This window comes from Dipodomys merriami, unplaced genomic scaffold (genome assembly GCF_024711535.1).
Source record: "Dipodomys merriami isolate MVZ:Mamm:240054 unplaced genomic scaffold, mDipMer1.0.p SCAF_17, whole genome shotgun sequence".
Classification (NCBI taxonomy): Eukaryota; Metazoa; Chordata; class Mammalia; order Rodentia; family Heteromyidae; genus Dipodomys; species Dipodomys merriami.
Window position 1 is genome coordinate 34,129,577 of NW_027203048.1, and position 26,802 is coordinate 34,156,378.

At 34.5% G+C, this 26,802-nt stretch overlaps 2 protein-coding genes across 2 annotated transcripts in view; one reads left to right on the forward strand and one right to left on the reverse strand.

The window, feature by feature from the left end:
* The window catches only part of Vrk2 (VRK serine/threonine kinase 2), a 113,492-nt gene extending 106,251 nt beyond the window's left edge, over window positions 1-7,241 (forward strand). Inside the window, exon 12 of the mRNA XM_070025681.1 lies at window positions 4,545-7,241. Within this exon, the coding sequence (XP_069881782.1) occupies window positions 4,545-4,616 (72 nt within the window). The 3' untranslated portion in view covers window positions 4,617-7,241. The remainder of the gene's footprint in view (window positions 1-4,544) is intronic.
* The window catches only part of Fancl (FA complementation group L), a 51,261-nt gene extending 27,287 nt beyond the window's left edge, over window positions 1-23,974 (reverse strand). Inside the window, exons 1-5 of the mRNA XM_070025683.1 lie at window positions 23,864-23,974; window positions 14,879-14,937; window positions 13,215-13,275; window positions 10,751-10,807; window positions 7,522-7,622 (exon numbers count right to left, since the gene is read on the reverse strand). Of these exons, the coding sequence (XP_069881784.1) occupies window positions 7,522-7,622; window positions 10,751-10,807; window positions 13,215-13,275; window positions 14,879-14,937; window positions 23,864-23,974 (389 nt within the window). The remainder of the gene's footprint in view (window positions 1-7,521; window positions 7,623-10,750; window positions 10,808-13,214; window positions 13,276-14,878; window positions 14,938-23,863) is intronic.
* Window positions 23,975-26,802: the final 2,828 nt, after the last annotated feature.

The following is a 26,802-nucleotide window of genomic DNA, read 5'->3' on the forward strand; positions in this document are numbered from 1 at the left end:
TTGAAATGCATTGGGAATTATTTTGCTAAATCATCATTAATCATCAGCCAAGACAAAGAGCTTAACCAAAAGTCTAACATTATAAATTGACTACCTTATAAGTAGCACATCAGATTTAGTACAACTCAGCTCTTCCTTAGATGTACCAAAAAGGCCAAGTAGTTGAACTATATGTTCTCACTTTAATAAATGACAAGTATTATATTGTCTTAAAAGGACAAAGTATCAGCTCTCATCTGTTAGAACCAGTTAATTGCTGAATTACCTCGGGACATGTGATTATTAAAACAAATACACTACCTTATAAACAAAGTGCCTATGCATTTCTTCCAAACTAGGATGCTTTTGAGACTGAAGGGGGTCTGGACAGAAGATATAAGCCATACACAGGTCTGCTGTACTGGGATGTATGATCAGCCCACCTTAGAGAAAAAGTATTTAGGGCTTTGGAATCTGGGATGTTCTTCCAATATCCTGTTAACCCTAAAGAACTTTTTAATTCAGATGGTTTTAAATTAGTCATTGTGTGAAACAGCATAAGCAGAACATATACCTATCAAGTCATCTTTTAGCAGGTATTAATTACATTCCTAACCCAGCATAAGTCAAAATAAAATAAAATTGTCACACCTTTACAGAAGTTCTGTTTTGAGAATTTTGTTAATAAAAGTTGAAACACACAGAAATTAAAACAACAGTCAAACTTATGATCAGCAAATAATTCTCACCATGACTTATACAAAAAAACAAAAGGAAAAAGGAAATGTCACCAGCTCAGATACTGTTTTTTTTTTCTTTACCAATTTAAATTTTTGGAATCTCTGATCCTACAGAGTTGATTAGAAATAGTAAATATGTGCTGGTCGCAGGTGGCTCATGCCTGTAATCCTAGCTACTCAGGAGGCTGAGATCTGAGGATCGTGGTTCAAAGCCAGCCCGGGCAGGAAAGTCTGTGAGACTCTTATCTCCAATAAACCACTAGAAAGCAGGAAGTGGTGCTGTGGCTTAAGTGGTACAGCACTTGCCTTGAGCTGAAGAGCACAGGGACAGCGCCCAAGCCCAGAGTTCAAGCCCATGACTGACCAAAAGAAAAAGAAATAGTAAATATGCAATTATGGATCACAGAAGAGCTTACACTATATACAAGATTTTTATTTTATTGTATTTTTATAACTATGGACAAATCTACAAGGTTATAATTTAGAAAGTGAGGAAAACATGAACATTTTGACATGGCCTAGAAATAACTGAAACACTAAAACTCTATGTAAGCCAATTTTTCAGAGAAATCACTGCATGTATCATTTCAAAGGATATCTTAAATTAAGAAGCTAGTTAGCTACTTAGGTGGGGCCTCACTAGGTGGAAATTCTAGTCTGAGAAGTGCAATCAGACTCTCAGACTTAGCTTTACATGTAAGAAATCAGTCACCAAACAATCAAAGAAAACCTGCTGGGTTTTTTATCCTACCAGACAGTGTGGGATAAATGCTGAAAAAAATCTTACGTTCTGTTTTCTCAGACAACTTTGCTTCTAACACATTATATATAAGTAATATGAAGCAAACAATTAAGTAGCAATAGCTACTCTAAATCTATCCTCGACACTACAATTATGATCCATCACATTCTAAGCAACAGATTTTGAAATTATCACTAAGAATAGAGTAATTTTGCAAATGTTCAACTTAACTCCTGGTAACATTTTTTTTAAATTACCTTCACCATTGGGTATTTAATTATCTTCAAATAATGGGAGAAACTGTATTAAACTTTTTATCATAGCTATACCATGGTACAGCTCCAGTGAGCATCATTCACAGAAAGCTTAAATAAAGTTTTGTAACTTTATAAAGATTTTTATAAAGTTTATTTATAGTTTTTGTAACATCTACATTTTTGTGTAGATGTTTTACTAGGTTTGAACTCAGGGCCTATTTGCTAAGCAGACACTCTATTACTTAAGGCATAAATACAGCTCTTATTTATATGACTTTAATTGTTTTGGATAGGACCTCGTATTTTTGCCCAGGCTTATGATCCTCCTACATGAGGCCTCCATGTAACTTTGATTATAGTTGTGAATCACCAGGCCAAACTTTGCTGGTGCATATAGGGTCTTGCTTAACATTTGGCTCAAGATGGCCTCAACCAGTGATCCTCCAAGTCCTGGGATTACAGGCATGTGTTAATACAGCCAGCTATATATTCATTTTATATGCAGTTTGCCATAAAAATATGTATTTTGAAATCTATTCTGAGATTAAATATGAATGTTTACAGTCAGTGGAACATAACAAATTTCATAAAGTTCATCTTATATGTAGCTATCTGGGTCTACAGGGGAGATAGAAACTATATGTAGTGAATGATATATGGTTGAGTTATTCATTTTGTCTTTCATCTATTTCCATGTTAGAAAGCTGTTGTTTTATCTCCTATAGAAGAACAATGTGTAGCATGCAAAGTAAAAGTCAACACTTCCTAATTGTCTCTCAAAGCACTTGCTTTGGAGAATATTTTATATACTTGTAATATTTCTGTTATAACTTTGTTGCTAATAGCTCTCAAGAAGTGCTACAATTACTCTCTATAATACTTATCACAGCTATAATTAAGTACTAGTGTGATCATCTATTTAAATTCTGACTCTTCCACTAGATGTGGTATTCCATCTAAGTCTTGCTGATAAGCCTTCGCCATCTGCAATCAAACACATTCAATACATAACAGCTGGAAGAAAAATTAATGATTCAAAACTCTTATCTTACTTCATCAATGCTCCAAACAATTTCATTACTGGATTCCTCCAATAATGTTAAGATCTACTAGGAAAATTACCTTAAACTTATAACAATAAAAAAAAAAAAACATTTTCTCTCTTCTTGCCAAACCCTTCTTCCATTCCCAACTATCCTTACATAGTAAGATCTTAAAATTTAAATCATTTTTATCTATTCCATCAATCTGTATCTGAAGTATGACTAGGTCTACACATCATAAACCAGTCTTCAATATTTTGCTCACAGTAGCTTTACAATCATATCTCATATCCTCTTCAAGGAAAGGTTGAAAGAATTAAAGAATGGCCTGGGCAGCCAGAACTTGAAGGGCCAAATTCCTAAAGAACGGGAACAGGAGAAAACATAAGCCAACACCTTGAAGCCATTTCTCCCTCAGAGTATTTGTCAGTTCTGGGCACTGGGCAAGAGAAAAGAGAAGGTTCTGGGCAAAGGTCCCAAGACTGACTGGGGCTGCTATTAAATGGCCAAGATAAGGAAAAAAACAAAAACAAAAACAAAAGACCCTTAGCAACAAGTACAAAAAGCACAAGGGCTGAAGGCATGGCTCAAGGCACAGTGTGCTTGCCTAGCACACTGAATGCATATTTACAAATCTCAAAACACTAAGGGGAGAGTGGTTAGAATTTTAGATGGCTTAAATGGAACAAATTCCAAGAATATCTGAGTTGTCAATGCAAATGTTTGAACATTTAGCCTCCCCTTTTATCATTCTTCCTCATCTACCTTCCCCTTCCAAAGCATCAAAGTTCCTTGATCCAGAACCTCATATCTAAGATATAAGTTGAGCTCAGAAAATTAACCCACCCAAAAATAAACCCTCAAAAAAAAAAACCCAATTAATAAATGAGTTAAAAACTTAAAAAGAGACTTCTCAGGAGAAGAAGAATGAAGAGTGGATACATGAAGAAATGTTCTACAAGTAAACACACTGGATGGTAAAAGGGGAATATATATATATATATATATATACACACATATATATCTATAAACTGGGACATGATAAATTATATAGGTCTCTAGGCATTCATACAAAGTGAGACTAATGGAGGACATTCTTAGAAGAGGATTACATAGGCACAATAGCTATGTGCATCTGACCATATAAAATAATATTTATTGAAATTAAGTGCAGGAAATGAAAAGGGTTTTTTTTCTTTGTTGCTATTTTTGTGGTCTTTTCCTTTTATCTTGTTTATCTGGCTTCTGGAGAGTAAGAGGGGGAGTAGAGAAATAGTGAGACAAGGAGTGAGCAAAGGGTGAACAAATGCAGCAGTGATGCTCACTAGATACTATGTTGAAAATGAACTATACAACTTGTGGGTAGGGATGGGACGGAAAAAATGGGAGAGAGGGAGGGAAAGGGTGACATTGTTTAAAAAGAAATGTACTCATTACCTGACTTATATAACCCTTCTCTACCTCATTTTTACAATAACTATAAAGAAATTCAAATAAAAAATTATTTGTTCCATTTTCACACATGAACATAAAAGTATTCTGACTATATTGTCTCTCCAATTAGTTGAAATATATGTTTCAACTTCCTAATATTCATTTTTGTTTAAATGAATGTTAATTGTTCAAAGGGACTTCACAGTGTTATCTTACACATACATATGCAATACTTTGGGAATTCCTAGCCAGAGCAATTACACAAGAGAAAGAAATAAAAATGATCAAAATCAGGAAGGAGGAAGTTACATTATTACTATTTACAAATTATATGATTTTGTATCTACAGGACCCTAAAGAATCCACTCCAAAACTCTCATCATCACAGCAAGAAACAAAAATCTCAACATACAAAAACTAGGTGAATTTCTATACACCAACAATGAACAGGATGAAAGGAAAATTAAAACAAAAGAATAAATAAATAAATAACCATTGTAAAGGTAAAGGACATCTACAATGAAAACTATAAAACCTTGAAAAAAGAGACTGAAGATCTCAGATGATTGAAAGACCTCCCATGTTCATAGATTGCAGAAAATGTAACCTAAAAATAGCCATCTTGCCAGAGGCAATCTACAAATTCAATGAAATACTCATCAAAATTCCAATATCTCTCTTCACAGAGAAAGAAAATTCAATCCTAATATATGGAAACACAAAAGGCTCTGAAGAGCCAAAATAACCATGAGCAAAAAGAGCAATGCTGTAAGTATCACAATAGCAGACTTCAAACTTTACTACAGAGTTATAGTAACCAAACAGAAATGGTACTGGCACAAAATATATGCAAAGAGCAATGAAACAGATTACAAGACTCAGAAATGAATCCACACACCTACATACATCTGATTTTAGACAAAAGAACCCAGAATATACATTGGCAAAAAAGATCACATTTCAACAAATGTTACTAGGTTTGTTTTGCTTTTTTTTAAGTGCATTTTTTATCTATTGTTTTTGGTACTGGAGAACAAATGTAGGATGCTTCACTTGCTAGGCAAGTACTTTGCCACTGAGCTATATCACAATCCAATAAATGGTAGTAGGAAGGAAGACTGGATGCCCAGATGAAGAAGACTGAAACTGTATTCCTATCTCTTACCCTCCACTAATATCAATTCAATAACTAACTGAATAACCATGTTTAACAGCAACAAAGGCATATCATTAACAATACATCAACAATATTTAATTATATTTTTTTTGGTTGGTCATTGGGCTTGAACTCTGGGCCTGGGTGCTCAAGGCATGAACTCTACCACTTGGGCCACATTGCCACTTCCAGTTTTCTGTTGGTTAATTGGAGATAAGAATCTCACAGACGTCCCTGCCCAGGCTGGCTCTGAACCTCAATCCCCTGATCTCAGCCTCCTGAATAGCTAGGATTACAGGCATGAGCCACCAGTGCCCAGCTCTATTTAATGATATTCTACCAATGCTTAATTCATGTCTTTATCTCTTATCAATTCCCTGAACAACTTATAATTTTCTTTTTTTTTTTTTTGGTCGGTCATGGGGCTTGAACTCTGGGCCTAGGCGCTGCCCCTCAGCTCTTCAGCTCAAGGCGAGCACTCTACCACTTGAGCTAGAACTCCACTTCCGGTTTTCTGGTGGTTTATTGGAGATAGGAGTCTCACAGTCTTTGAGACTGGCTTTGAACTGTGATCCTCAGATCTCAGCCTCCTGAGTAGCTAGGATTACAGGCGTGAGCCACCAGCGCCCAGCTGGTTACTTTTAATTTTCTTTACTCACCATTTTACATGATTCTTCTAATACTAGTTGCCAAAATTCACTATTTCAAATTATGAAAATACCTAAAATATATGTGAATTTAGAAAGACCAAGCCAGGTGCCAGTGGCTCACGCCTGTAAGCCTAGTTACTCAGGAGGCTGAGATTCGAGAATCCCGGTTCAAAGCCAGCCTGGGCAGAAAAGTCCATGAGACTCTAATTTTCAATTAACCACCAGAAAAACAGAAGTGGTACTGTGACTCAAGAGGTAGAGTGCTCTCCTTGAGCTGGAAGAGCTCAGAGATAGCACCCAGGCCCGGTTTCAAGCCCCACAATCAACAACAACAACAAAAAAGACCAAACTGTATAATCAAAAATAAATACATACATGTCTACACAAACACGCATAACTAATTTCTCACATTTCTCAGTTTGTTTTTTGTTTTTGTTTATTTTTGTCAGTCGTGGGGCTTCAACTCTGGGCCTGGGCACTGTCTCTCAGCTCTTCAGCTCAAAAGCAAGCACTCTACCACTTGAGCCACAGAGCCGCTTCCAGATTTGTTGTCATTTATTGGAAATAAAAGAGTCTCACGTGATTTTTTTGTTGCTTTGTATGTCCCTCCCCCACGGTGTAACCCCTGTTTTATTGTATTTGATGTTGGTATAATTTGGGGAGTTGAAATGAGATGTACAAGATGCCATGTCGAAAAACAAACTTTAACAACTTTGGCGGGGGGACCAGAGATGGGAAGGGGAAACAAAGGAAAAGGCAACAATGCTTGATAAGAAATGTACTCATTACCTTGCTCATGTGATTGTAACCCCTCTGTACAGTATGTTCACAATAAAAAGCTTATTTTTTTTTTTAAAAGAGTCTCACGTACTTTCCTGCCCAAGGTGGCTTTGAACTGTGATCCTTAGATCTCAGCCTCCTTGGTAGCTAGGATTATAGATGTGAGCCACCAGGGCCCAACCAGCTTTTTTATTTACTTTTTTCTTTCTTTCTTTATCAAGTATTGGGATTAAGCTCAGGGCATTGAATTTGCTAGCAAGCACTCTTAAGATGGGAGTTATACTCTGTCACTTTTGTTTTTCTAGTTGGTTTCAGATAGGATCTTGCATGTTTGCTCCAGTCATCCTCAGAGTACTATCTTCCTACTGCTTCTCTGTAGCAGCTGGGATTACAAGTAGGTACCATCACATTCAGTTATTCAACATCTCTTTTGAAACATGGTTAAATTTAGTAATGTTAAGAATAATGTATAATATTATGCACATACAATTATACATTATATAGATAAACATAACATTAAGTGTCTTCTAAGACAAAATCTTACATACAAGTTATATTCAGCTTTTCAGGTCAACTGTTTTGGATATCTAATGTATAGCAACAATTAGGATTATACACTTTCATTACAATAAAATCCTTTGACTATAAACAGATAAAATGAAGTGTTAAAAATGGAAACACATTAAGTTGAATTGTCTAAAACAAAGGCATTTGGAAAGCATATTTTAAGACAGACATACTTATCCCAACCAAGAGTTTCCATGTCTTCAACAAGGCTTGTGTAGAAATGGGGAGGAGGAGGCAGCACATTTATCTCTTGTCTATTCTTTAAAGCAGCTTCCTGTTTTAAGAGAAAACAAATCTTGAATCAGCCGTGAAATGGTAGATGAATTCTTAGTACCTGATTACAAATGCATCATTCTAATGTCCTTAGTGCCTACCTTAGTGCCCATTATTTTTATAGAAAATATAGGCTACTTATTCATTCCTCTTGTCTTGAAAAAGTTAAAGGACTTCAAAAAGGTCATGTAAAACTTTTTATAACATTTTTATAACATGAATGAACTTAGGATTTTAACATTTTGGGGGCTAATATTCCAATCAAAGATGAAAAATATAAAAAATAAAAAGTATCTTCTAAGCTTCATTATCTTTCTATTGATATATGACATCAAAATACGTATCTTTTAAAGAAAACGTACTCTGTACCTAGATTGACTAGCTGGATATATTTGTATGCCCCTGTGAACCACGTCCTAACTCAATCCCCTTGTTATCATAGTAAATGTCTACCTGCTAATTTCTTTCATTACCATTCATTTTTACTCTCTGATCATGAAAGAATAATATTGTACCACCTAACTAACTAGATCACTTTCTTTCTAGTCGTTTTCCTCCCTAGACCCATATATGATATCTTTTTACTTTTTTCTATTTTTTTTTTTTTTGTTAGTCGTGGGGGTTGTACTCTGGGCCTGGGAGCTGGCCTTCAGCTCTTCAGCTTAAGGCTCGTGCTCTACCACTTGAGCCACAGCACCACTTATGGTTTTCTGGTGGTTAATTGGAGATAAGAGTCTCACAGACTTTCTTGCCCGGCTGGCTTTGAACCATGATTCTTAGATCTCAGCCTCCTGAGTAGCTAGGATTACAGGCGTGAGCCACCAGTGCCCAGCTCCACATATGTTATCTTTAAAACAAACCTAAAATTTACATTTTTTACAAGCAATACAAAGAACCTTAGAATGACTGAGGCAAAAATTACCAAAAACTTTCTAGTTTCTAACTTAGACGACTATCTTAAGAGTGAAAACAAAATATATCTATACTTAGATGTTCATATGAACATCACCTCATTCGTAAGGAAATGGAAAGACTTGGAAAAATCATGAAGTAAACCAGACCCAAAGAAACATAGAACCCATAGTTTTCCTTATTTGTAATAATTAGTATATGTCTAGCAGATAAACAGATAAACAGATAAACAGCAGATAAACAGAATAGCTCAATAGCTATATACATAAGACCATGTAAGATGATGCTAATCGAAATGAACTCCAAGATATGGAAACAAGAAGTTTTTCTCTGTTGTTGTTTTTAATGCACTATGTGGTTTCTTTTTCTTTTGTTTTTTTTTCCCCTATGGTTTATCCCCTGTTGTCACTGTATTTGACTTTGGTACTCTGTGTATTATATATACATTTATTTGAATTACAGAAGGAAAGGGGAACAACAATTAATGGTGAGAAAAAGGACAAGGGCGAACCAATGCAACAACAATACTTACAAGAAATGAACTGTACAACTGTACAATTTTATGGGGGGCATTAAAGGGGAGAGGAAGTTGGAGGAAAATGAGGGAGAGGGGTAACAAGTTCAACAAGAAATGTACTCAATACCTTAAACATGTAACTGCAATTCTGTACATCACCTTGACAATAAAAATAAATTTGTAAAAAGAAAAAGAAAGCAAATCATCATTTCTTAATTCTTAATAGTAGATATAGGCAAGGATTTGTGTTGGGTGATCATTTGGAGGCAAGTTGGTGGAAAATTTCCTACCAGACCAAAAGCTACTGATAAATCTCTACAAAAAAGTAATCAGATATCATATCACTAATACAATATGGTACTGAGCACCAATTAATCTTAGCAAAAAATGAACCCCAATTTAAAGATAGCTTTAGATCTAACTGCAGATTACAAGGAAGATCCAGGCTAAGTAGCCCTTATCTGAATGCTTGAAAGGAACAATGTCAAGGACATCAATTTTTTTCCATATTTAAAATATTTACATATACATGAGATATACTAGGGATAAGACCAAACCTAAACACAAAATTTACATTTCCAATCACCTCATACACATGGCCCAAAAGCAATATTATTAGCATAGAATGCAATTTTAAAAAACAGTTTAATAATTATGGACATGAGACAAACTTTTGATACAGTGAAATTTTCTACTTGTGGCGTCTGTTCAAAGAGTCTGACATTTTGGAACAGTATGAATTTTCAGATAGGATATATTCAATCAACTTTTAGGCAAATACATTAAAAGATTTTATGAATATCTAACAAACCAAATCCATAATGTAAAACACTATGTAGGACACATAGTTTTGTTTTGTTTTTCCAGAAAGTAAATGATATGAAGGAAAGGAATAGATGGAGAAATATTGTATAAATTAATTACCATACAAACCAATATGAAGTATGGACACTGTGGATACTAATAAAAATACAATTAAGGAAATTTCATTAGTTTCACTAAGGTTACAATTACATACTTAAAAACAGAAAAAAACCACTTAGTGATTAAAAGATACACATTAATATTAAGAAACATTAAAAGATATACACTAATAAAGGAATGGATACAATGCCTAAGATTTCCACTTAAAATACTACAATCTCTTTCTTTTAAAAGAAGTCCAGGAAGAAATATGATTCAAATGTATAGTATATATGCATAGTGTATTTATGCATGCATGCTATATGTATACATATATACACATATGTGCAAACATAGTATATATCAGTATATACTATATATTAATACCTATATACATATACACATACACATATAGAATAAAGACAACGTTTCTTCAGAAATCTGTGGCTATATACAAAATTATTCATACTTCACATATTAAGATACAACCATCTAACCTATCCTCAGATGCTATATTCCCTGACAGGAAAGAAATTCATTTTATTTCTCTACTATCTGCCCAACTCTAGTCTCAACTCTACCACATTTATGATTTAATCAAATGAATTTCTTCACATAGTTCTATTCCTAATGCAATTGAAGACAGTACTATCCACATTTAAGTATGTAGTAAAATAAAACATAAAATGACTTGTAAGTTGAAAAGTTTTAAATTCTAATCATGTTAGCTTTTAAAGGTTATAAAAACAATCAAGGCATAGCAAACAAGATAACAGTGTTAGAAAAAAAAAACGTACCAAAATCATTTTCAACTCCATCATAAAGCTCAATAGATCAGGGGAGTGCTGCATTCTCTAAATAAAACATTTATAATTAGTTTTACATTTACAAAGAATTCTTCACTTATGAAAACAATTTATATGCTGACGTTAACATGAAAAATACTGTATTTACATCTTAATAATAAGTAGTAAAGTTTTTGTCATTTTATAAGAGTAATTAAACTCATCAATTTTAGTGAGATATGCTGAATTTCCTACAAGTCACTTAAAACCCCACACAGTCCTATTCCTTTAGCACTGTTCACTACCAAGTTTAACAAATCTAACAAATCACATCATTATTTTTAAAAAGACAAGAGCAGAGATAGAGAAAGATGTGAATGGAAAGAAGAAATTAAAAAACTCAACAACTCAATGACTTTTAAAAGTCGTTAAAGTAACGAATTAAATACTTATCAACATATGCTTTAATATTTTTCTCATTTTTGTCCTACACAATTATCCCAAACTACATCAACAAGAGAAAAACCTTCAATAAAATAAAAAGTATCACACTGTCATGGCAAAAATGGAAAATGGCCTCTAAAATAGAATAAATAGAGGATATTTATTAAATAACTACAAAATAAAAAGGAAGCAAAGAAAATAGTTTCATATTGCTCCCTTAGAACATTATAACATTTCTCTGTATTTTCTTATTTTTAGATGCATTGTACCATAACCACACTGTCTCAACAAACTCAAATGGAAATTTATTTGGTCTTTTTTTTTGTTTGTTTGTTTTTGCGAGTCCTGGGGCTTGAACTCAGGACCTAGGCACTGTCAGTCAGGTTCTTTTGCTCAAGGCTAGCACTCTACCTACCACTGAACCACAATGCCACTTCCAGCTTTTTCTGTTTATACGGTACTGAGGAATCAAACCCAGGGCTTCATGCTAGGCAAGCACTCCACCACTAAGCCACATTCCCACCCCTTTATTCGGTCTTTTAAGGTAACAGAAATAAAAACTGTAAGCTATTTCAACAATGCACAATGGTGTATCATTCACTATCTTGATAGAGTTATATTTGTATTATACATCTTAGACTATACTTTTTTGAATGATTTCTTTCTTTTAGCTTGCTATAGATAAATAATAAATTATATTAAGATTCTGCAAACTACAGCCCAAAGGCTATAGTTCTATTTTGACAGCTATTTTGTAAATAAAGCCTAAAGATTGCAGCCCTGCCCATTCACTTTCCAGTTGCCTAGGCTGCTTGGGTGCTGTTAAGAACAGAGTGAGATACTTGTGACAGAGACTAACGTTCCACAGGCCTGAAAAGATGATTCTGGTCACTTATATAAAAAAAATTGTTGACTACTTGGCCTGTATTTAACAAAAAAATAATAATGATGAGTTAAATAATAATCAACTAAACTTTGAAATAAAACAAAACTTAAATACTGGGTTCTACTGGACCAACTGGAAAACAGAGATATCCTAAGACAAACAACCACACACACACAAAACCCTTCAGATTTTTTTTTCTAGATTATCTTGATATACAAGTAGAGAAAAGAATTACACATTTATTATTTTGCTGAGTTTTTAATAATTTTCCGGGCCACTTAAATATCTCAATGTAGCCATTCTTAAACTTTAGTGTACAATATAAAGTCACAGAAATTGGGGAAAGTAAAAAGAAAATGAAGTGAAATAATTTAAACATTCCATTAAAAAACTACTACAATGACACAGCTCAGGTGACAGCAAAAATTCCACAAATTACATTGCTCCTACATTTCTTTGTGACTTGATACATATTGTTTAGTGTGGATAATTCTCCATGTCAGTTATCACATATAACTTACCATAACATAGAAAAAAATATAAGAAACAAAAGCACACTAATTATAAGACATCAAAAATGTCCAATACGACTAATACTTACTTTTTATGAGAAGCATTTCATTATATTTTAGTTGCTTAGTAACCCATTTTTAACTTGCTGTAATCCTTGAAGGAATGTTCAGATACAGTATCACAGGAACTAGTAATAACTAGTAATAATCTTGACTATAGCTCAATTTCTAGCTACCATTATTTTCTGTCATTATGTAAGTATATATGATATAATGTTTCTCCTAATACATTTTCCATTACTGACTGAGAGACCAAAATCCCATGTTTGCCACAGATAATCTGGATCTAGATTCAGTTTCAGAGATGCCATCCAGGAAATAATATCTTAAGAAAACGTTAAGTCTCATATGAAAATTAATTTCAACATAAATGTTGCCTGAAGATCCGCACAGGATTCCAGAAAACAATATATAATGTAAAGTTCCTTAAAATGTTTGATAGAGTAGAAACCTGTAAAAAACCCAGCAATTATTATACTAGTTTGTTATAACAGCCTTGCAAAACAAATCTTTAAAGAGCAAATTCACTGATTTCCTATCCTCATATAAAATATAAACCTTTCAAAAGACTTACCTGCTTGACTATTTGATGGTATCCACTAAGTATGCTTCTCAGTTGCCAACTACATAGTAATCTAAAATTTTAATAGGACAAAATGGTTTATTCACTATTTAGAATTAGAAAGAAAAAAACTTATTTGTATGCTAACAAATACCCACATACAATCAAAAGAATGACATGAATATAATTCTGGCAAGCTAATAAAATTTTTCCACTTTTGAAAAGCCTTGTCTTCAAACTGTCAGTATTAATTTAATTTCAAAATATAAATAACTACAATCAACAAATGACATGCAAACAGTATCTTTTTTTTTTAACTTTAACATATCCAAAGCAAAATTTTCTATTTAAAACTAGATTCTTCGCTGAAGTATGTTAAATATAAATAACAGTTTGGATCATAATTTATCACATTTATATTTCAAAAAGCATTTGCACTAATATATTAGTCATTTTTAGAGTAATATAATTGTACATACTTTTAACTGTATAGGTAGTGATAAAGTTCATCTATCTCATCTCCTGGGCTCTCAATATTGGTAGATAAGCAACTTTTCTGTTTTTTTGGTCATTACCAAAGTTTGAACGCAGGGCTTAGAGCTTACTCAGATCTTTTGCTCATTCCCAGAACTCTACCACTTGAGTCATGAGTCTAATGGAGTATTTTGCTAATTAAGTGGACAAGGAGTCTCCTCTTCTTCTGCCAGGGCAGGCTTTGAACTCTGATCCTCCAGGCATTATCGTTTTGAAATTACAGATGTGAGACACTGATGTCTGGCTCAATAAATACAAATTTCAAAGAATGACTTTTACCTATCTGGAAATAGGCAGTCTGAGTCTCCAGATGATGGCCTTCCACAACCCTCTATTCTTGGTTTATCAAATCCCATACATACCTTTATTCCTTCCTGATCAGAGTAGTTCATGGAACTGCTCAGAGGTAACACTCTCTCCTCTCCAAATGTACTCCCAAACCCTTGTAACCAACTTGATCATTTCACTAATTATCCCATTACTGTGGTAATCTTAAATTATTTTCTATTATTTTTCTTCTTAATGATTTTAACATTCTTCAATATATATCATACAAAAAAAAAAACTTAAATCTTCCCTGAGTGCAAACCCTAGCTTGACCTCTCCTTTTCTTCTAAGTAGTTTATACTTCTATGTTTCTTTTCTATGCACTCAAACTTTCCAAATACAATATAAAATGGAATTATATCTAACCTGACCTCTTTGCATTGCTCAGCACAGCTAATCATTATTTTCTTCAGGGTTTTTATTTGGTCTAAAGTTTCCTCTTACATTTCTGATCATTTCTAGTCAGATTAATTTCCCCTTTAGTTTATTTACTAGTCCTTTAAATAACAGTGTATTCTCAAGGTTCTCTCTCCTACTCCTTTCTCTTTATACACCTATTTGGCACTTTGGGGGAAAATATACACATCTGCTGCTCACTGTTTAAATAAAAACAGTAAATGACTTATCTTTGAAAAGTAACTAATAGTAGGAAAATAACTTACAAATGCCACACTTATTTGTATGAAAAAAATATTCTGAGTTTGCTGAAGGCCTTTGTTGATAAGCATTTTAGGCAACTCTCTAGTCACTAAACACAGTACACATATGGTGTCAATCCCACAAAAATACATGCATGTGACTAACCACCACATTACCTTGCATTCTTCAGTTTTAAGTCTTTAGGCAACAATATTCTAAGGTGAAAATCTCTTCCCTGTGGAAAATAGTTTAAAAGTTCAAACTTTCATCTTCACTTAATGCTGAACATTTTTAAAAGAATCACATAAACAGGAAGCTTTTCCCACATTTTCTAAAAACAATAAAATTTATCTTTATTTTTTACACTTGAAATATAAAAGCTACAGAATATAGCACTTAAAGATTGCAATTCAAATCTACGTCAAAATTGGAACTCATGGGAAACCAAGATAATAAGGTATTATTTTTAAAGAGAGTACGAAGTTCACTTCTTAGTAAACATACAGAAAAAATTTAAATGTTCTTTCTTTAAAAATGCTTTCAAATATGTTTAAATATAGAAGAAAATGATAATATAAATTAAGAACAAAAACTGTATTACGTCTCAGGTTTGTAACTTATTTTCTAAATTTGAAGAAAATAAAACTATTATTTTAGGCAATATAAATATTTAAACATAAGAGAAATAGTTTAGAAAAAAATATTTTAGAGTATATTTAATCTTTTCATACCAGTAAACCTTTAATAAATAAAATCAGAAACACTAAGCTATTTTGACATAAATATTCAAGTTATATATATGAACATACACAATTTAACTTAGGCACCTCCTAAGAGCAGGGCCAGCAGAGAGCATTGTTCTCTGAAAAGTATATTGTTTACTTTCTTTGGAAAGTGAGTGGGTAAACAGTTTAAACTTTGTACTTAAATAGGATAATACGTGTGAAATTTAAGTAAAAATAAGCAGAAAAAGACAAACAGAAATGTAATCTTTTACTCCAACAGTATAAAATGAAAAGAGCAATAAAATTCTCGAAAAACAATTACCATGTGGAATTTTAGCACAGTCTCCCTCAAAGTAGATTCAAAAACAGAGGAACACAATTAAATGTACCCCATAACCTTTACTTTCATGGTAATATTACAGTTCTGACTTTCATTACATTTAAATGTCCTTTAAAAAAATGAAACAAAATGTACTAGTGACCTTTTCTAAAGGTCAAATAACAATAATTCACTTTTTCATTAAAACACTAAAAAGTATTACTAACTTTACAGACATCCTGCACATAGGTGTAAGAACAATCTGGAATTCATACTGAAAATAGTAAAACTATTCTACTGTAGAAATTTATGCTATTACCTAAATTAATAAACTTTCAAAGTTCCAGCCATTTTAAAAGGTCAAAAGCCATGTCACATCCCACAGTACTTGTCTAATTCAAGAAAATGCCTAATATTAGGCCTTTCTGTTCTTAAAGCATCTAGAAAATACTGTCTATAAAAAGCAGATTTTCCAAGATTGTAGAGGACAGAACTGAGGGTTCCCTAAACTTGAATATCAATAAGACATTCTCCTCCAAACTGTAAAGATCAATGTTACAAACAAAATCACAAAATGTCTATATTTCCAATCAGAAGCCAAGAAACTCAATAAATTTCAAATTATCAGTAAGAAGAAAACTACAATTCATTTTTTTAGTAGAGCCCACTCTGGGACTCTGTCAGTGTGTGGCTCAGTGGTAGAGTACTTGCTTGGCTAGCATGTATGAAGCCTGGGTTCGATTCCTTGGTACCATGTAAACAGAAAAAGCTGGAAGTGGTGCTCAAGTGGTAGAGTACTAGCCTTGAGCAAAGAAGCTCAGAGCCAGTGCCCAGTCCCTGAGTTCACGCCCAAGGACCAGCAAAAAAAAAAAAAAATGTCAATAGAGAAAAAAATTCATGGAAGAAATAATGAGGGGATTGGATTAAATAGAAAAATAACACAGAATGCTGGTAGGTTGGGGAACTAACTACAAAGAGGAGACTAATATGAACAAGAAGCTGAGATGTCAGTGTGGCAGTATATACCAACAATTCCACTACAAAGATTTGAGGCAGGAAGATTTCAATCCTAAAGCCAATTGAGACACATGGCAAGATTCTGACTCACAATAAGTAAGTAAATATATATATTGAAAAAGCATGAAAATAGCATTGGAAAGGAAATGTTTTAGGATTATAAGATAATAAATAGAAACACCCTTTGAAAATGAGTATTAGAAAGAAAAACTTGTAAACTTTCATATTACTCCTTCCTTTCAATAACAAAAAAAATCATCTCTTAAATAAGATGCACTTTGCTTCTGCAACAGAGAAGGGTATTCTTTTGGTGGGAATTCTATCAATCACTGAAATGGGGCAAAATGTTCATAAATACAAACATTATGTTCATTAATCCAAAGGTACTATGAGATACAAATAGAATCAAGAATCAACATATTTTAGATAACAGCAGACCCCATAAGACCAAACTATAAATAAATTATAATGCTAAATTACATATCTTTAGGAAACAGATTCAAACATTTCAAACTAATGTCAGAAAGAAGAACAGGAGAAGGAAAAAGAGGAAAAAGAAGTGGAAAGAAAGGATGAGGAGAAAAAGGGAGGGGAGGAGAAGTCCACAATAATGAAAATATTTCAGAAAAGAAATAAAGGCAAAAGGAAAAATTATATTAAAATGGGAGAGTAAATTTCAAAGATGCCCAAGGAAGAAAAAAAGGTTAAGGTAGAAAATAGGCAAGAATGACTAAAACACATATAACTGGAGAACCAAAAAGGATTAGAAAATAGTAAGAAAGAATATTTAAAATTAGAATCCAAGTACACCTTCTGAAAATTCACATCAAGAAGGACAAGTGGACATACAGGAAAAATGACTTGCAATAGCCCATTCAGAAATATATCTGAATATCAAACTTTTAAAACAAAAAGTCCAGGGCCTCTAGGAAAAACATCAAATAACTTCTGAGGGCAACAAAGTGATAACAGTCTTCTCAAAACAACATTAAAAAAACAAAAAATGGAAATTTTATGAAGTTTTGCTTCTATTCATAATGAAGTAAGAGGTAGAAGTTATCCTCCCACTTCATTTTTCAAAATGAACTGGAGATATAAAACAATGATTTTCAGACAGCAAAGAGGAAGAAAAACACCTGAACTTGTGAACCACAAAAATACAGTATAAAACCCAACCTTTTTCTTTTTTTAAGGAAGTGTAAGTCCTGTAACATGCCAAGCACATAATCTACCACTGGGCTACAACCCTAGCTTGGTTACAGTAATGTTCTAGCCAGCTAAAATGGAAAACTTTGTAGTGCAGGAACCTCCTGGATAAAGACAAATTAAACTGGATTCTGTACTGGTTCTGCCTAGCAAAGATTAAAAGCAAACCTTAAAAAGATTCAACTCTTTCCAAATAACTATCATTCTCAACAGATCTCTATAGTATTTAGAGATTCATAATACCAAGGTAGAATTCATGTCTGACATCCAATCAAAGTACACCAGGTATCCAAAGGAGAAAAGACCCATAATGAAGAGAAAAATCAAAAGGAACGGACACAAAAATAACAAAGATTATTGAACTGGGTAAAAATTAAAACATATACTTATGTTTATATATCTGACAAGCTGAGGGAAACCATTATCACATTAAATAGAAACAAAAGATATATATATGAAATATATATATATGTGTGTGTGTGTGTGTATATATATATATATATATATATATATATATATATATATATATATAAAGGTGGTTATGCTGGTAATCCTAGCTACTCAGATGGCTGAGTTCTAAGGATAACAGTTCAAAGCCAGCCCAGGGAGGAATGTCCATGAGACTATCTCCAATAAACTACTCAAAAAAGAAAGTCAGAAGTGGAACTGTGACTTAAGTGGTAGAACACTAGCCTTGAGCAAAAGAAACTCAGGGACAGTGCCAACCCCTGAGTTCAAGTACCAGGACTGGTAGCATAAAAGAAACAAAACAAAACAAAAGAAACAAAAATAGAAATGCCCAAGGTATAGTCTCATATTGGTATTCTTGGAATGACATCTCGGATGAGATCTTAATACAAAAAAAAGTATTCAACAGATTTAAGAAAAAGAATTTCTTAAAGAAAGCTTAGTGGATTTAAGTGAATAATGAATAATGCATGGATATTTGTGACATTAAAGAAATCTAGAATGGACTTAGAAATTTACTTCCAACAGAATAAAGCAGAAGTAAAATTGTGTGACTACAGAGTATAAGAAATAAGACAACGTACAGCTTTCTGGTGGATCTACTCAGAGAAAGCCAGATCTCTGTGATTACAAAAAAGTATTATTACTCAGGTCCATGACCTACGGAATTAAGGCTTCTGGCCAATAGCTCTGTGAATAAATCATTTTGGAAGGAAATCCTCCAACTCTAGTCAACTTTCAGATAACTGAAGTCTTGACAAAAATCTTTATTGCAAGTATGCAAGAGAACCTAACTAATAAACATCAACTAAATTGCTAGCAAATCCTTGGCCTAAAAAATAAAAATATTACTTTGTTATAATTATGTATGTTATGTTTTAGGCCACTAAGGTTTATAAAAGTTATATAGCAAAAGATAACCAATTAAGAAACATTGTTATTGAACCTAAAAACATTAAAGAGATAAGGAAACAAATTACATGATGAGAACAACCAGCCAAATACACTCATGAGAAAAGAACCTAACATCAGAAAATACACAATTTTTTAATATCACAAATGGACCATTCACAAAAATATAGAGAATATGTATAAAGAAAAAGTACACATGTATATATACATGCATATATACATAAAGAAAGAAAGAAAATATAAAGAAAACTTGTTAGGTTACAGAAAAATAAAGCACTAAGTTTGCCAGAGACTGATGGCTCAAGCCTGTAAACCTAGCTACTCAGGAATCTGAGATCTGAGGACCACAGTTCAAAGCCAGCCCAGGCAGGAATGTCCATAAGACTCTTTTTTCCCCCCATTCAAAAAAGAAAAAAAAAATTTATTGTGAAAATACCGTACAGAGGGGTTACAATTACATGGGCAAGATAATGAGTACATTTCTTATCAAGCATTGTTGCCTCCTCCTTTGTTTCCCCTTCCCATCCCTTCCCATCTCCCCTCCTACCCCCCCCACCCCCCTCTGGCCAAAGTTGTAAAGTTCATTTTTCCACATAACAATTTGTACATCTCATTGTTGCAATGGGTCCACCTGTATCCCTATTTAAACGATTTGTTTTTGCCCTTCCCCTCCACAAATTTTACCAACATCAAATACAGTGAAAGCAGGGGTTATACCATGGAGGAGGGACATACAAAGCAACAAAGAAATCATCTTATAAATATGTTAGAAACAATCACATGAAAGAAAAAAAACATCTGAATACTTATCTTGGGATTCATTTCACCTAACCTCAACTTATCTGACCTTTTCTGCTTGACTCAGACATATATACTAGCTATTGCAAATAAGGGAAATCATGGGAACTATGTTTCCTTGGGCCTGGCTTACTTCACTTAATGTAATTTTTTCCAAGTCTTTCCATTTCCTAACAAATGGGGCAATGTCATTCTTTCTGATGGAGGCAGACTCTTATCTCCAATTAGCCACCAGAAAAGTGGAAGTGGCACTGTGGCTCAACTGGTAGAGCACTAGCCTTGAGCTGAAGAACTGAGGGGCAGTGCTTAGGCCCAGAATGCAAGCCCCACAACCGACCAAAAAAAGAAGCACTAAGTTTCACACGTTTGATAAGCAATATTATCTATAAATTGAAATTTAATAAAACTAAAAATAACAAAATTAAAATTTCTAAGTAAAAATTATTTCCAACAAAAAATTTAACTTTTTAACAACTCTTGAATAAAAAAGAACTATGGATAGATATTATATAACCTTTCACTTAATGTAAATTTTTCCAAGTCTTTCCAAAGAAACATGGGTCCCATGGTTTCCCTTATTTGCAATAACTAGTATATGTCAGGGACAAGTAGAAAAGGTCAAAAGCTATGTACATATGACCAGATAAGATGAAGTTAAGCAAAATGAACCCCAAAATAGGGACACAAGTGGTTTTATTCTTTCTTGCTATCGTTTCTAACGTATTTATAAGATACCATGTGATTTTTCTGTTTCTTTTTATGTTCTTCCCCCACAGTATAACCCCTGTTTTCACTGTATTTGATGTCTGTATCAGTATAATTTGGGGAGGGGAAAGGAAAAAACAAAATGTTTAAATAGGGATATAGGTTGACCCATTATAACAATGAGATGTACAAGACATAATGTTGAAAAACGAACTTTACAATTTAGTTGGGGGCGGGGGTAGTTGTGAAGGTGGGAGGGAAGGAAAGGTAGGGGAAAAACAAAGGAGGAGGCAACAATGCTTGATAAGAAATGTACTCATTACCTTGCTCATGTAAGTGTAACCTCTCTGTACAGTATTTTCACAATTAAAAACTTATTTAAAAAAGAAGTTATATAACTTTTAAAGATTGCTGGTGTAAAACATTGCGGGTCAGTATCTACAGAAGACTTAAACTGATGATAAGAGATTTAAACCAGCAATAAGAGATTTAAACAAGCAAGATCTTAAAATTTTAAGTAAATAAAAATGTGTTCTCACTGGTAAAATCTGGGGCAACTAGAATGTCAAAATAAAGGAGGTAATGGTTATATTCAATTAAATAAATTTTTGTATTCATCAGTCTGTTCTAGTAAAGATAAATGGCAACTCCTAACTATAGAATAATATTACTTTTTTATAACACAAATAGCTGGCTTTCTCTGAGTAGATCCAGCAGAAAGCTGTACACTGTCTTATTTCTTATACTCTGTAGTCACACAATTTTACTTCTGCTTTATAGAAGGAATGATAGTATTAGAGCTTCATTTTGCAACTACAGGAGTAAGAACAAACTCCAAGTAAGAGTCAAAAATTCTGAAACTAGGATATGTGAGTGAATGTTTTATGAGTCAACATACTTCCCCCAAAGTCTGCTAATTACAAAAGGTTAATTTAGCTGATGTCACTCTAACCAAGGGATCAAAGTTAACATATTCATCCATGGGACCAGCTGACATCATGTGCTTCATCTGACTTCAGGTTAAGAGAACACAATTAAATATAATGTGGTATCAGACAAGGAGGGATGAGGAAAATATAAAATATGTGACTGTACCATTAACAAAATTTAACTATGGACTCTAGGTTAAGTAACAGCATTGTATCATGATTAATGTCCTGATTTCAGTAACTGTATGTGGCTTTCTGTGAGTATATCCCTATTCTTATGAAATGCATGCTGAAGTATTTAGGAATAAATAAGTAGTATGTATTTGACTTCATGTCAAATGGCTTAGGAAAATATGTATAGATGCCTACCTATCGTCCACACCCAAGAGAAATTCAAATTGGGCAAAATTTGGGTAGAGTATGCTTAACTTCTTACTATATCCTTGATAATTTTCCATATATTTGAAATATGTAGAAAAAACATACCGTATCTAGGTTAATATTTGACCTTTAAGAAAGGTACAAAATACAATTATAGCTACAGTACAAGTAAAAAAAATCATCACACATTCTGATGACTACATGTTTCTTACAGCAGATACAGACACATGGTACTTTCTTTAAGGTCTAATATTAAGAATAACATAACTCCATATCTTAGCTATGTGATGTCAGTATAACTTGTGGAGGAGATGGGGAAAAACCAGTTGTTTAAGGATACAGGTGGACCTGTTGCAACAATGAGAAGTACAAGTTGTCATGTCCAAAACTAGCTTTACAACGTCGGTGGGGGGGGAAGGGGGGGGAAGGAGAATGATTGGGATTGGGGGGGAGGGGGGAGGCTGGGAAGGGATGTGAAGGGTAAACAAAGGAGGAGGCTGCAATGCTTGGTAAGAAATGTACGCATTATCCTGCCCATGTAATTGTAACTCCTCTGTACAGTATGTTCACAAATAAAATAAAATTAAATTAAAAAAAAGAATAACATAACTCCTATAAGTAAAATAATCTAGTCATAATACTTTTTGAATGTCTCTAAATGATGTATGCAAGTGAATCATACTTAATTCAATTACTGAGGAAAGAAAGGTGAGCTCACTTTTTTCCTTAGAAGTTTTAACATCTCTACTTGTGATTTTGAAAACACAGAGAAGCTCTATATCCTTTATGAGGATAATAATAATAATCCTAATCACTGAACAATTTGATCTCACTTTCTAACACTCTTAGGGGCAAGTAAAAGTTTCATTCATAAGTGGATTTGATAATGCACTCAATGTTCTTAAAGAATAATATATTTTGAGGGGATTTGTAAACATGAGATAATTCCCAGAATAGGATCCCCTCCCCGCCCCCATCTTTAAGGAGTGATGAGAACAGGGTTAATGGGTGACAGTGAAGTTCAACAAGGAAAACTCTGTACTCAAAATCCTACCCTTAGGCAACCGGGATGCGATGTGGAAGGGAAAATTAGGCAGTGCTATCAAAGATGAAGGGGAATCTGAGGTGACCCCAGACAAACTATCAGTTTCCCAGACCTTCATTTCTGCCACTATAAGAGAACGGTTATTTCTTCCATCTGTGTCTCAGTGCTGGGTGGGAATGGCGATGCTGAACCTGAAGAACACTGCGTAAACTTCAACCCAGTGCAGCGCGTCACCAACTCCGTCAGGACCTCCCGGAAAGGCAATTAATTTCGTCTTGGTGGAGATCTCTTACAAAAAAATACACACACACACGCACACGCACACACTCCAGACACACACTCCAGACAGACTGACAGACACACACACACTCCAGAGTTGGCGAGTAGTCCAGATGACTTTCCCTCCAAAAGACCTGAGCATCTGGGCTTCTGCAGCACCCATCAATCAACCCGAGGGGGCGTGTCGCACGCGGCCGCCAGCCACGCCCCTTCCGCGCGGCCCGGCCCGGCCCAGGCGCGGCGGCGGCCGCAGCTCTCCCACTTCAGGGCCGTGCTCCCCCTTCAGGGTCCGCAGTCCCCGGTCGCAAACTTCCACGGGAGCGTGACTCGCCGTGTTGAGAAGCTGTCCCGGGAGAAGGAAACAACTGAACGGGTACCTGAGCCGAAATGAACCCCTCATACACAGTTTTCGCCCGGTTTTGGGGCAAAAGCAACGGGCACTGGCGCAACAGGTTCCCCTCCGCCAGCGCCGCCGCCGCTGCCGCCATGGTGCTGCCGCTGTGAACCTGCACATGCGCAGTGCGCAGGCGCCAGCCCTCCCCAGGGGGTGGAAACCGGCTTTGGCGGGAAAAGCCTGGAGCTTCCGTGGGCCGAAGTGAAAGTCCGGGAAGGCCTTCGCTGGACCTGGAGGTGGGGAGGTGAGGGCCCCTTCAGAGGTCCCAGGGGCCCGTCGGTGATGTGGGGGTTGGATGGATTTGATACCACCTCAGGGCTACATTTCTTCCAGCAGTAATTTTCCACTTGTACCACTTCTCAGACCCTGGCTCACCACCTTCCTGTACTGCTGACCACACTGCTCCAGGAGGGCTGTCTCTACGCCCTTAGCCCCACACTATAGCTTATATAACATTCGCTATGTCATATGCATTGTAGTAAGGTTGGTGGCTGACCACTGTTAATCAGATACTGTATTTGAGATCCAGACCACACACACCCATATAATATACATATATTAGAGAGAGAGAGACTTGGTGATCTTAACTTTTTCTAATATGTCCTATACATTTTACTAGCTCAGGAATGACATCCTTTTACTAAGGGTTGATTCAATAAGAAACTTGCTATTTTTTTCATGTTCAAGGTAGTATTCAGGGCATCAATTTTCAGGCCCTACAATTTGCCCAACATCATTGTAATATGTGAAAAATTGTTGCCCTCAAAACGGAATGGGCTTATGAAGATTGTGTAAGTTTGACAACCTTTGTCACAATATTGTGGATGTTCAGGGAAAATAAGAACGCTGCAACAGTGGTAAGATATAAAATACATTAAAACAGTGGTTCTCAAAATAGAACCTATTTGAACCCGCAGCATCAGCATCACTTGCGAACTTTAGAGACATTCACATTTCCCCCAGAGTTAAGTTCAGGACATAATACCTCAAAATATAACATCTTGGCATTTGAGAAAACAACACAATCTAGTACCCTTTTCCCACTCTTCTCCCCTAAGGTAAGTCATAACACCTTCATTAGAAAGGAGCCCTCTCTATACATAGAAGAAAGCAATATTTTAACTGCAGAACCTACAAGGCAAAGAGAAGAATCTGAAAAGGACTTAATAAATTTCACTCAGTAACTACAATTAGGTCTTTGTCCTGTTATACTTGCTAATAACTGCCCCCTTTTCATTACAAAAAAAAACACTAGTTTCTATGTTGCTTCGAGTGTTCATTTGTAAGGATCCCATGTCATTAAGAAAAATATACATTTCTCATGTCTATGTTTTGTTATATAGACCTTAGCCATAAACTTAGTAAAGGAAAAAATATTCCTCTTTCCCCATGTTCCCTTAACTCAAGTGTAGGGAATCCCAAACTCTGGAAATAGGTCAGGTCCTATTCGTTTTTTGTTTTGTTTTGTTTTGTTTTGTTGCAAATTCTGTATAATTCTGATAGCATACTAAAGTGTAGAACCACTGTATGGGTTCTCAAACTCATTTTAACCTAATGCCTACTCAATTATACAACTCAGTTATAAGAATATATTTTGTGATGTGGATAAAGGACTTTAAGATTGTGCAATTGTGGTATCAACACTAAGATTAAGATAGCCAATAAGCTAGAAATGGCTACGTAATAAAAACATTAAATATCTAAATTCATTAAACTTTTGTGTATGCAAACAGTATTAACAACATAGAAATATGTGTGCGTATGTATATAATGTGTAGATAGATAGACTCTTATCTCCAATTAACTACCAGAAAAAGGCAGATGTGGAGTGTCTCAAGTGGTAGAGCACTAGCCTTGAGCACAATGTCCATGCACTGAGTTCAAGCCCCAGGAGTGGCACACAAAAAAAATTAAAATTAATAACAGAAGTAACAATAATAGTTAAATATAGACTATATAATTATAAATGACTATGGTCGATTTGGAAAAAGCTACTTTGGAATTCTCATTCATATTAGCAGTAACTCTGCTTAATAAAAGTATGTCTTTTTAAGACAAGCAGTGGTGGCTCATACCTCTAATCCTAAATACTCAGAAGGCTGAGATCTGAGGATTGAGGTTCAAAGTCAGCCCTAGCAGACATATTCAAGAGACTCTTAACCCCACTTAACCAGCAAATGGCTGGAAGTAGTTATGTGGCTCAAGTGTTAAGGCAATAGTCTTGAACCAAAAAGCCAAACTAAGCAAGAGTACACAACGTGGTTTGGAGATTTAAGTGGAATGTGAGTACTGGATATTACTTCTGTTTTGTCAACAATAGAAAAGATGGGCTAATCTTACAAGTTTTTTATTTGGGCAATAAATGCTTTAGAAATTATGTGAAAGTATGAACTAATTACTGAAGCAGGAGATGAAGTTTATGTTCAGAATAGAGCAAAAACGAAGAGTTGAGATAAAGCATAGGTTTCTAGGTTTTGTTGTGTTGTTTGAAGAGTTGATAATAAGATTCATATTCAAATTATGAACATAAAACCTTACTCTTCCAGATGCAGATAATCTCATGTGTAGGTACATGTCACTCTGAAATTATCAAATATTGTCATTTCAAAATTCAAAGTGATTTTATACACATACATGTAAAATTTAAAACAATGAAAAAGACATTTTGAGTAGGCATTGAAAGCAGAACTTTGAAAATATTCTTCAAAATCGTAAGTATGTAAAATTAGTTTAGGTAAAAGTGGTTATATTCTTTGTATAAACAGGACTTATTTTAATCTCAATTTTATTTAAAGTGTTAAGAAGGTACAAAGACCCAGGTGCCATTGGCTCTCATCTGTAATCCTAGCTAATCAGGAGGCAGCGATCTGAAGATTCTGGTTTGAAGGCAGCCTAGGGAGAAAAGTATGAGAGACTCCATCT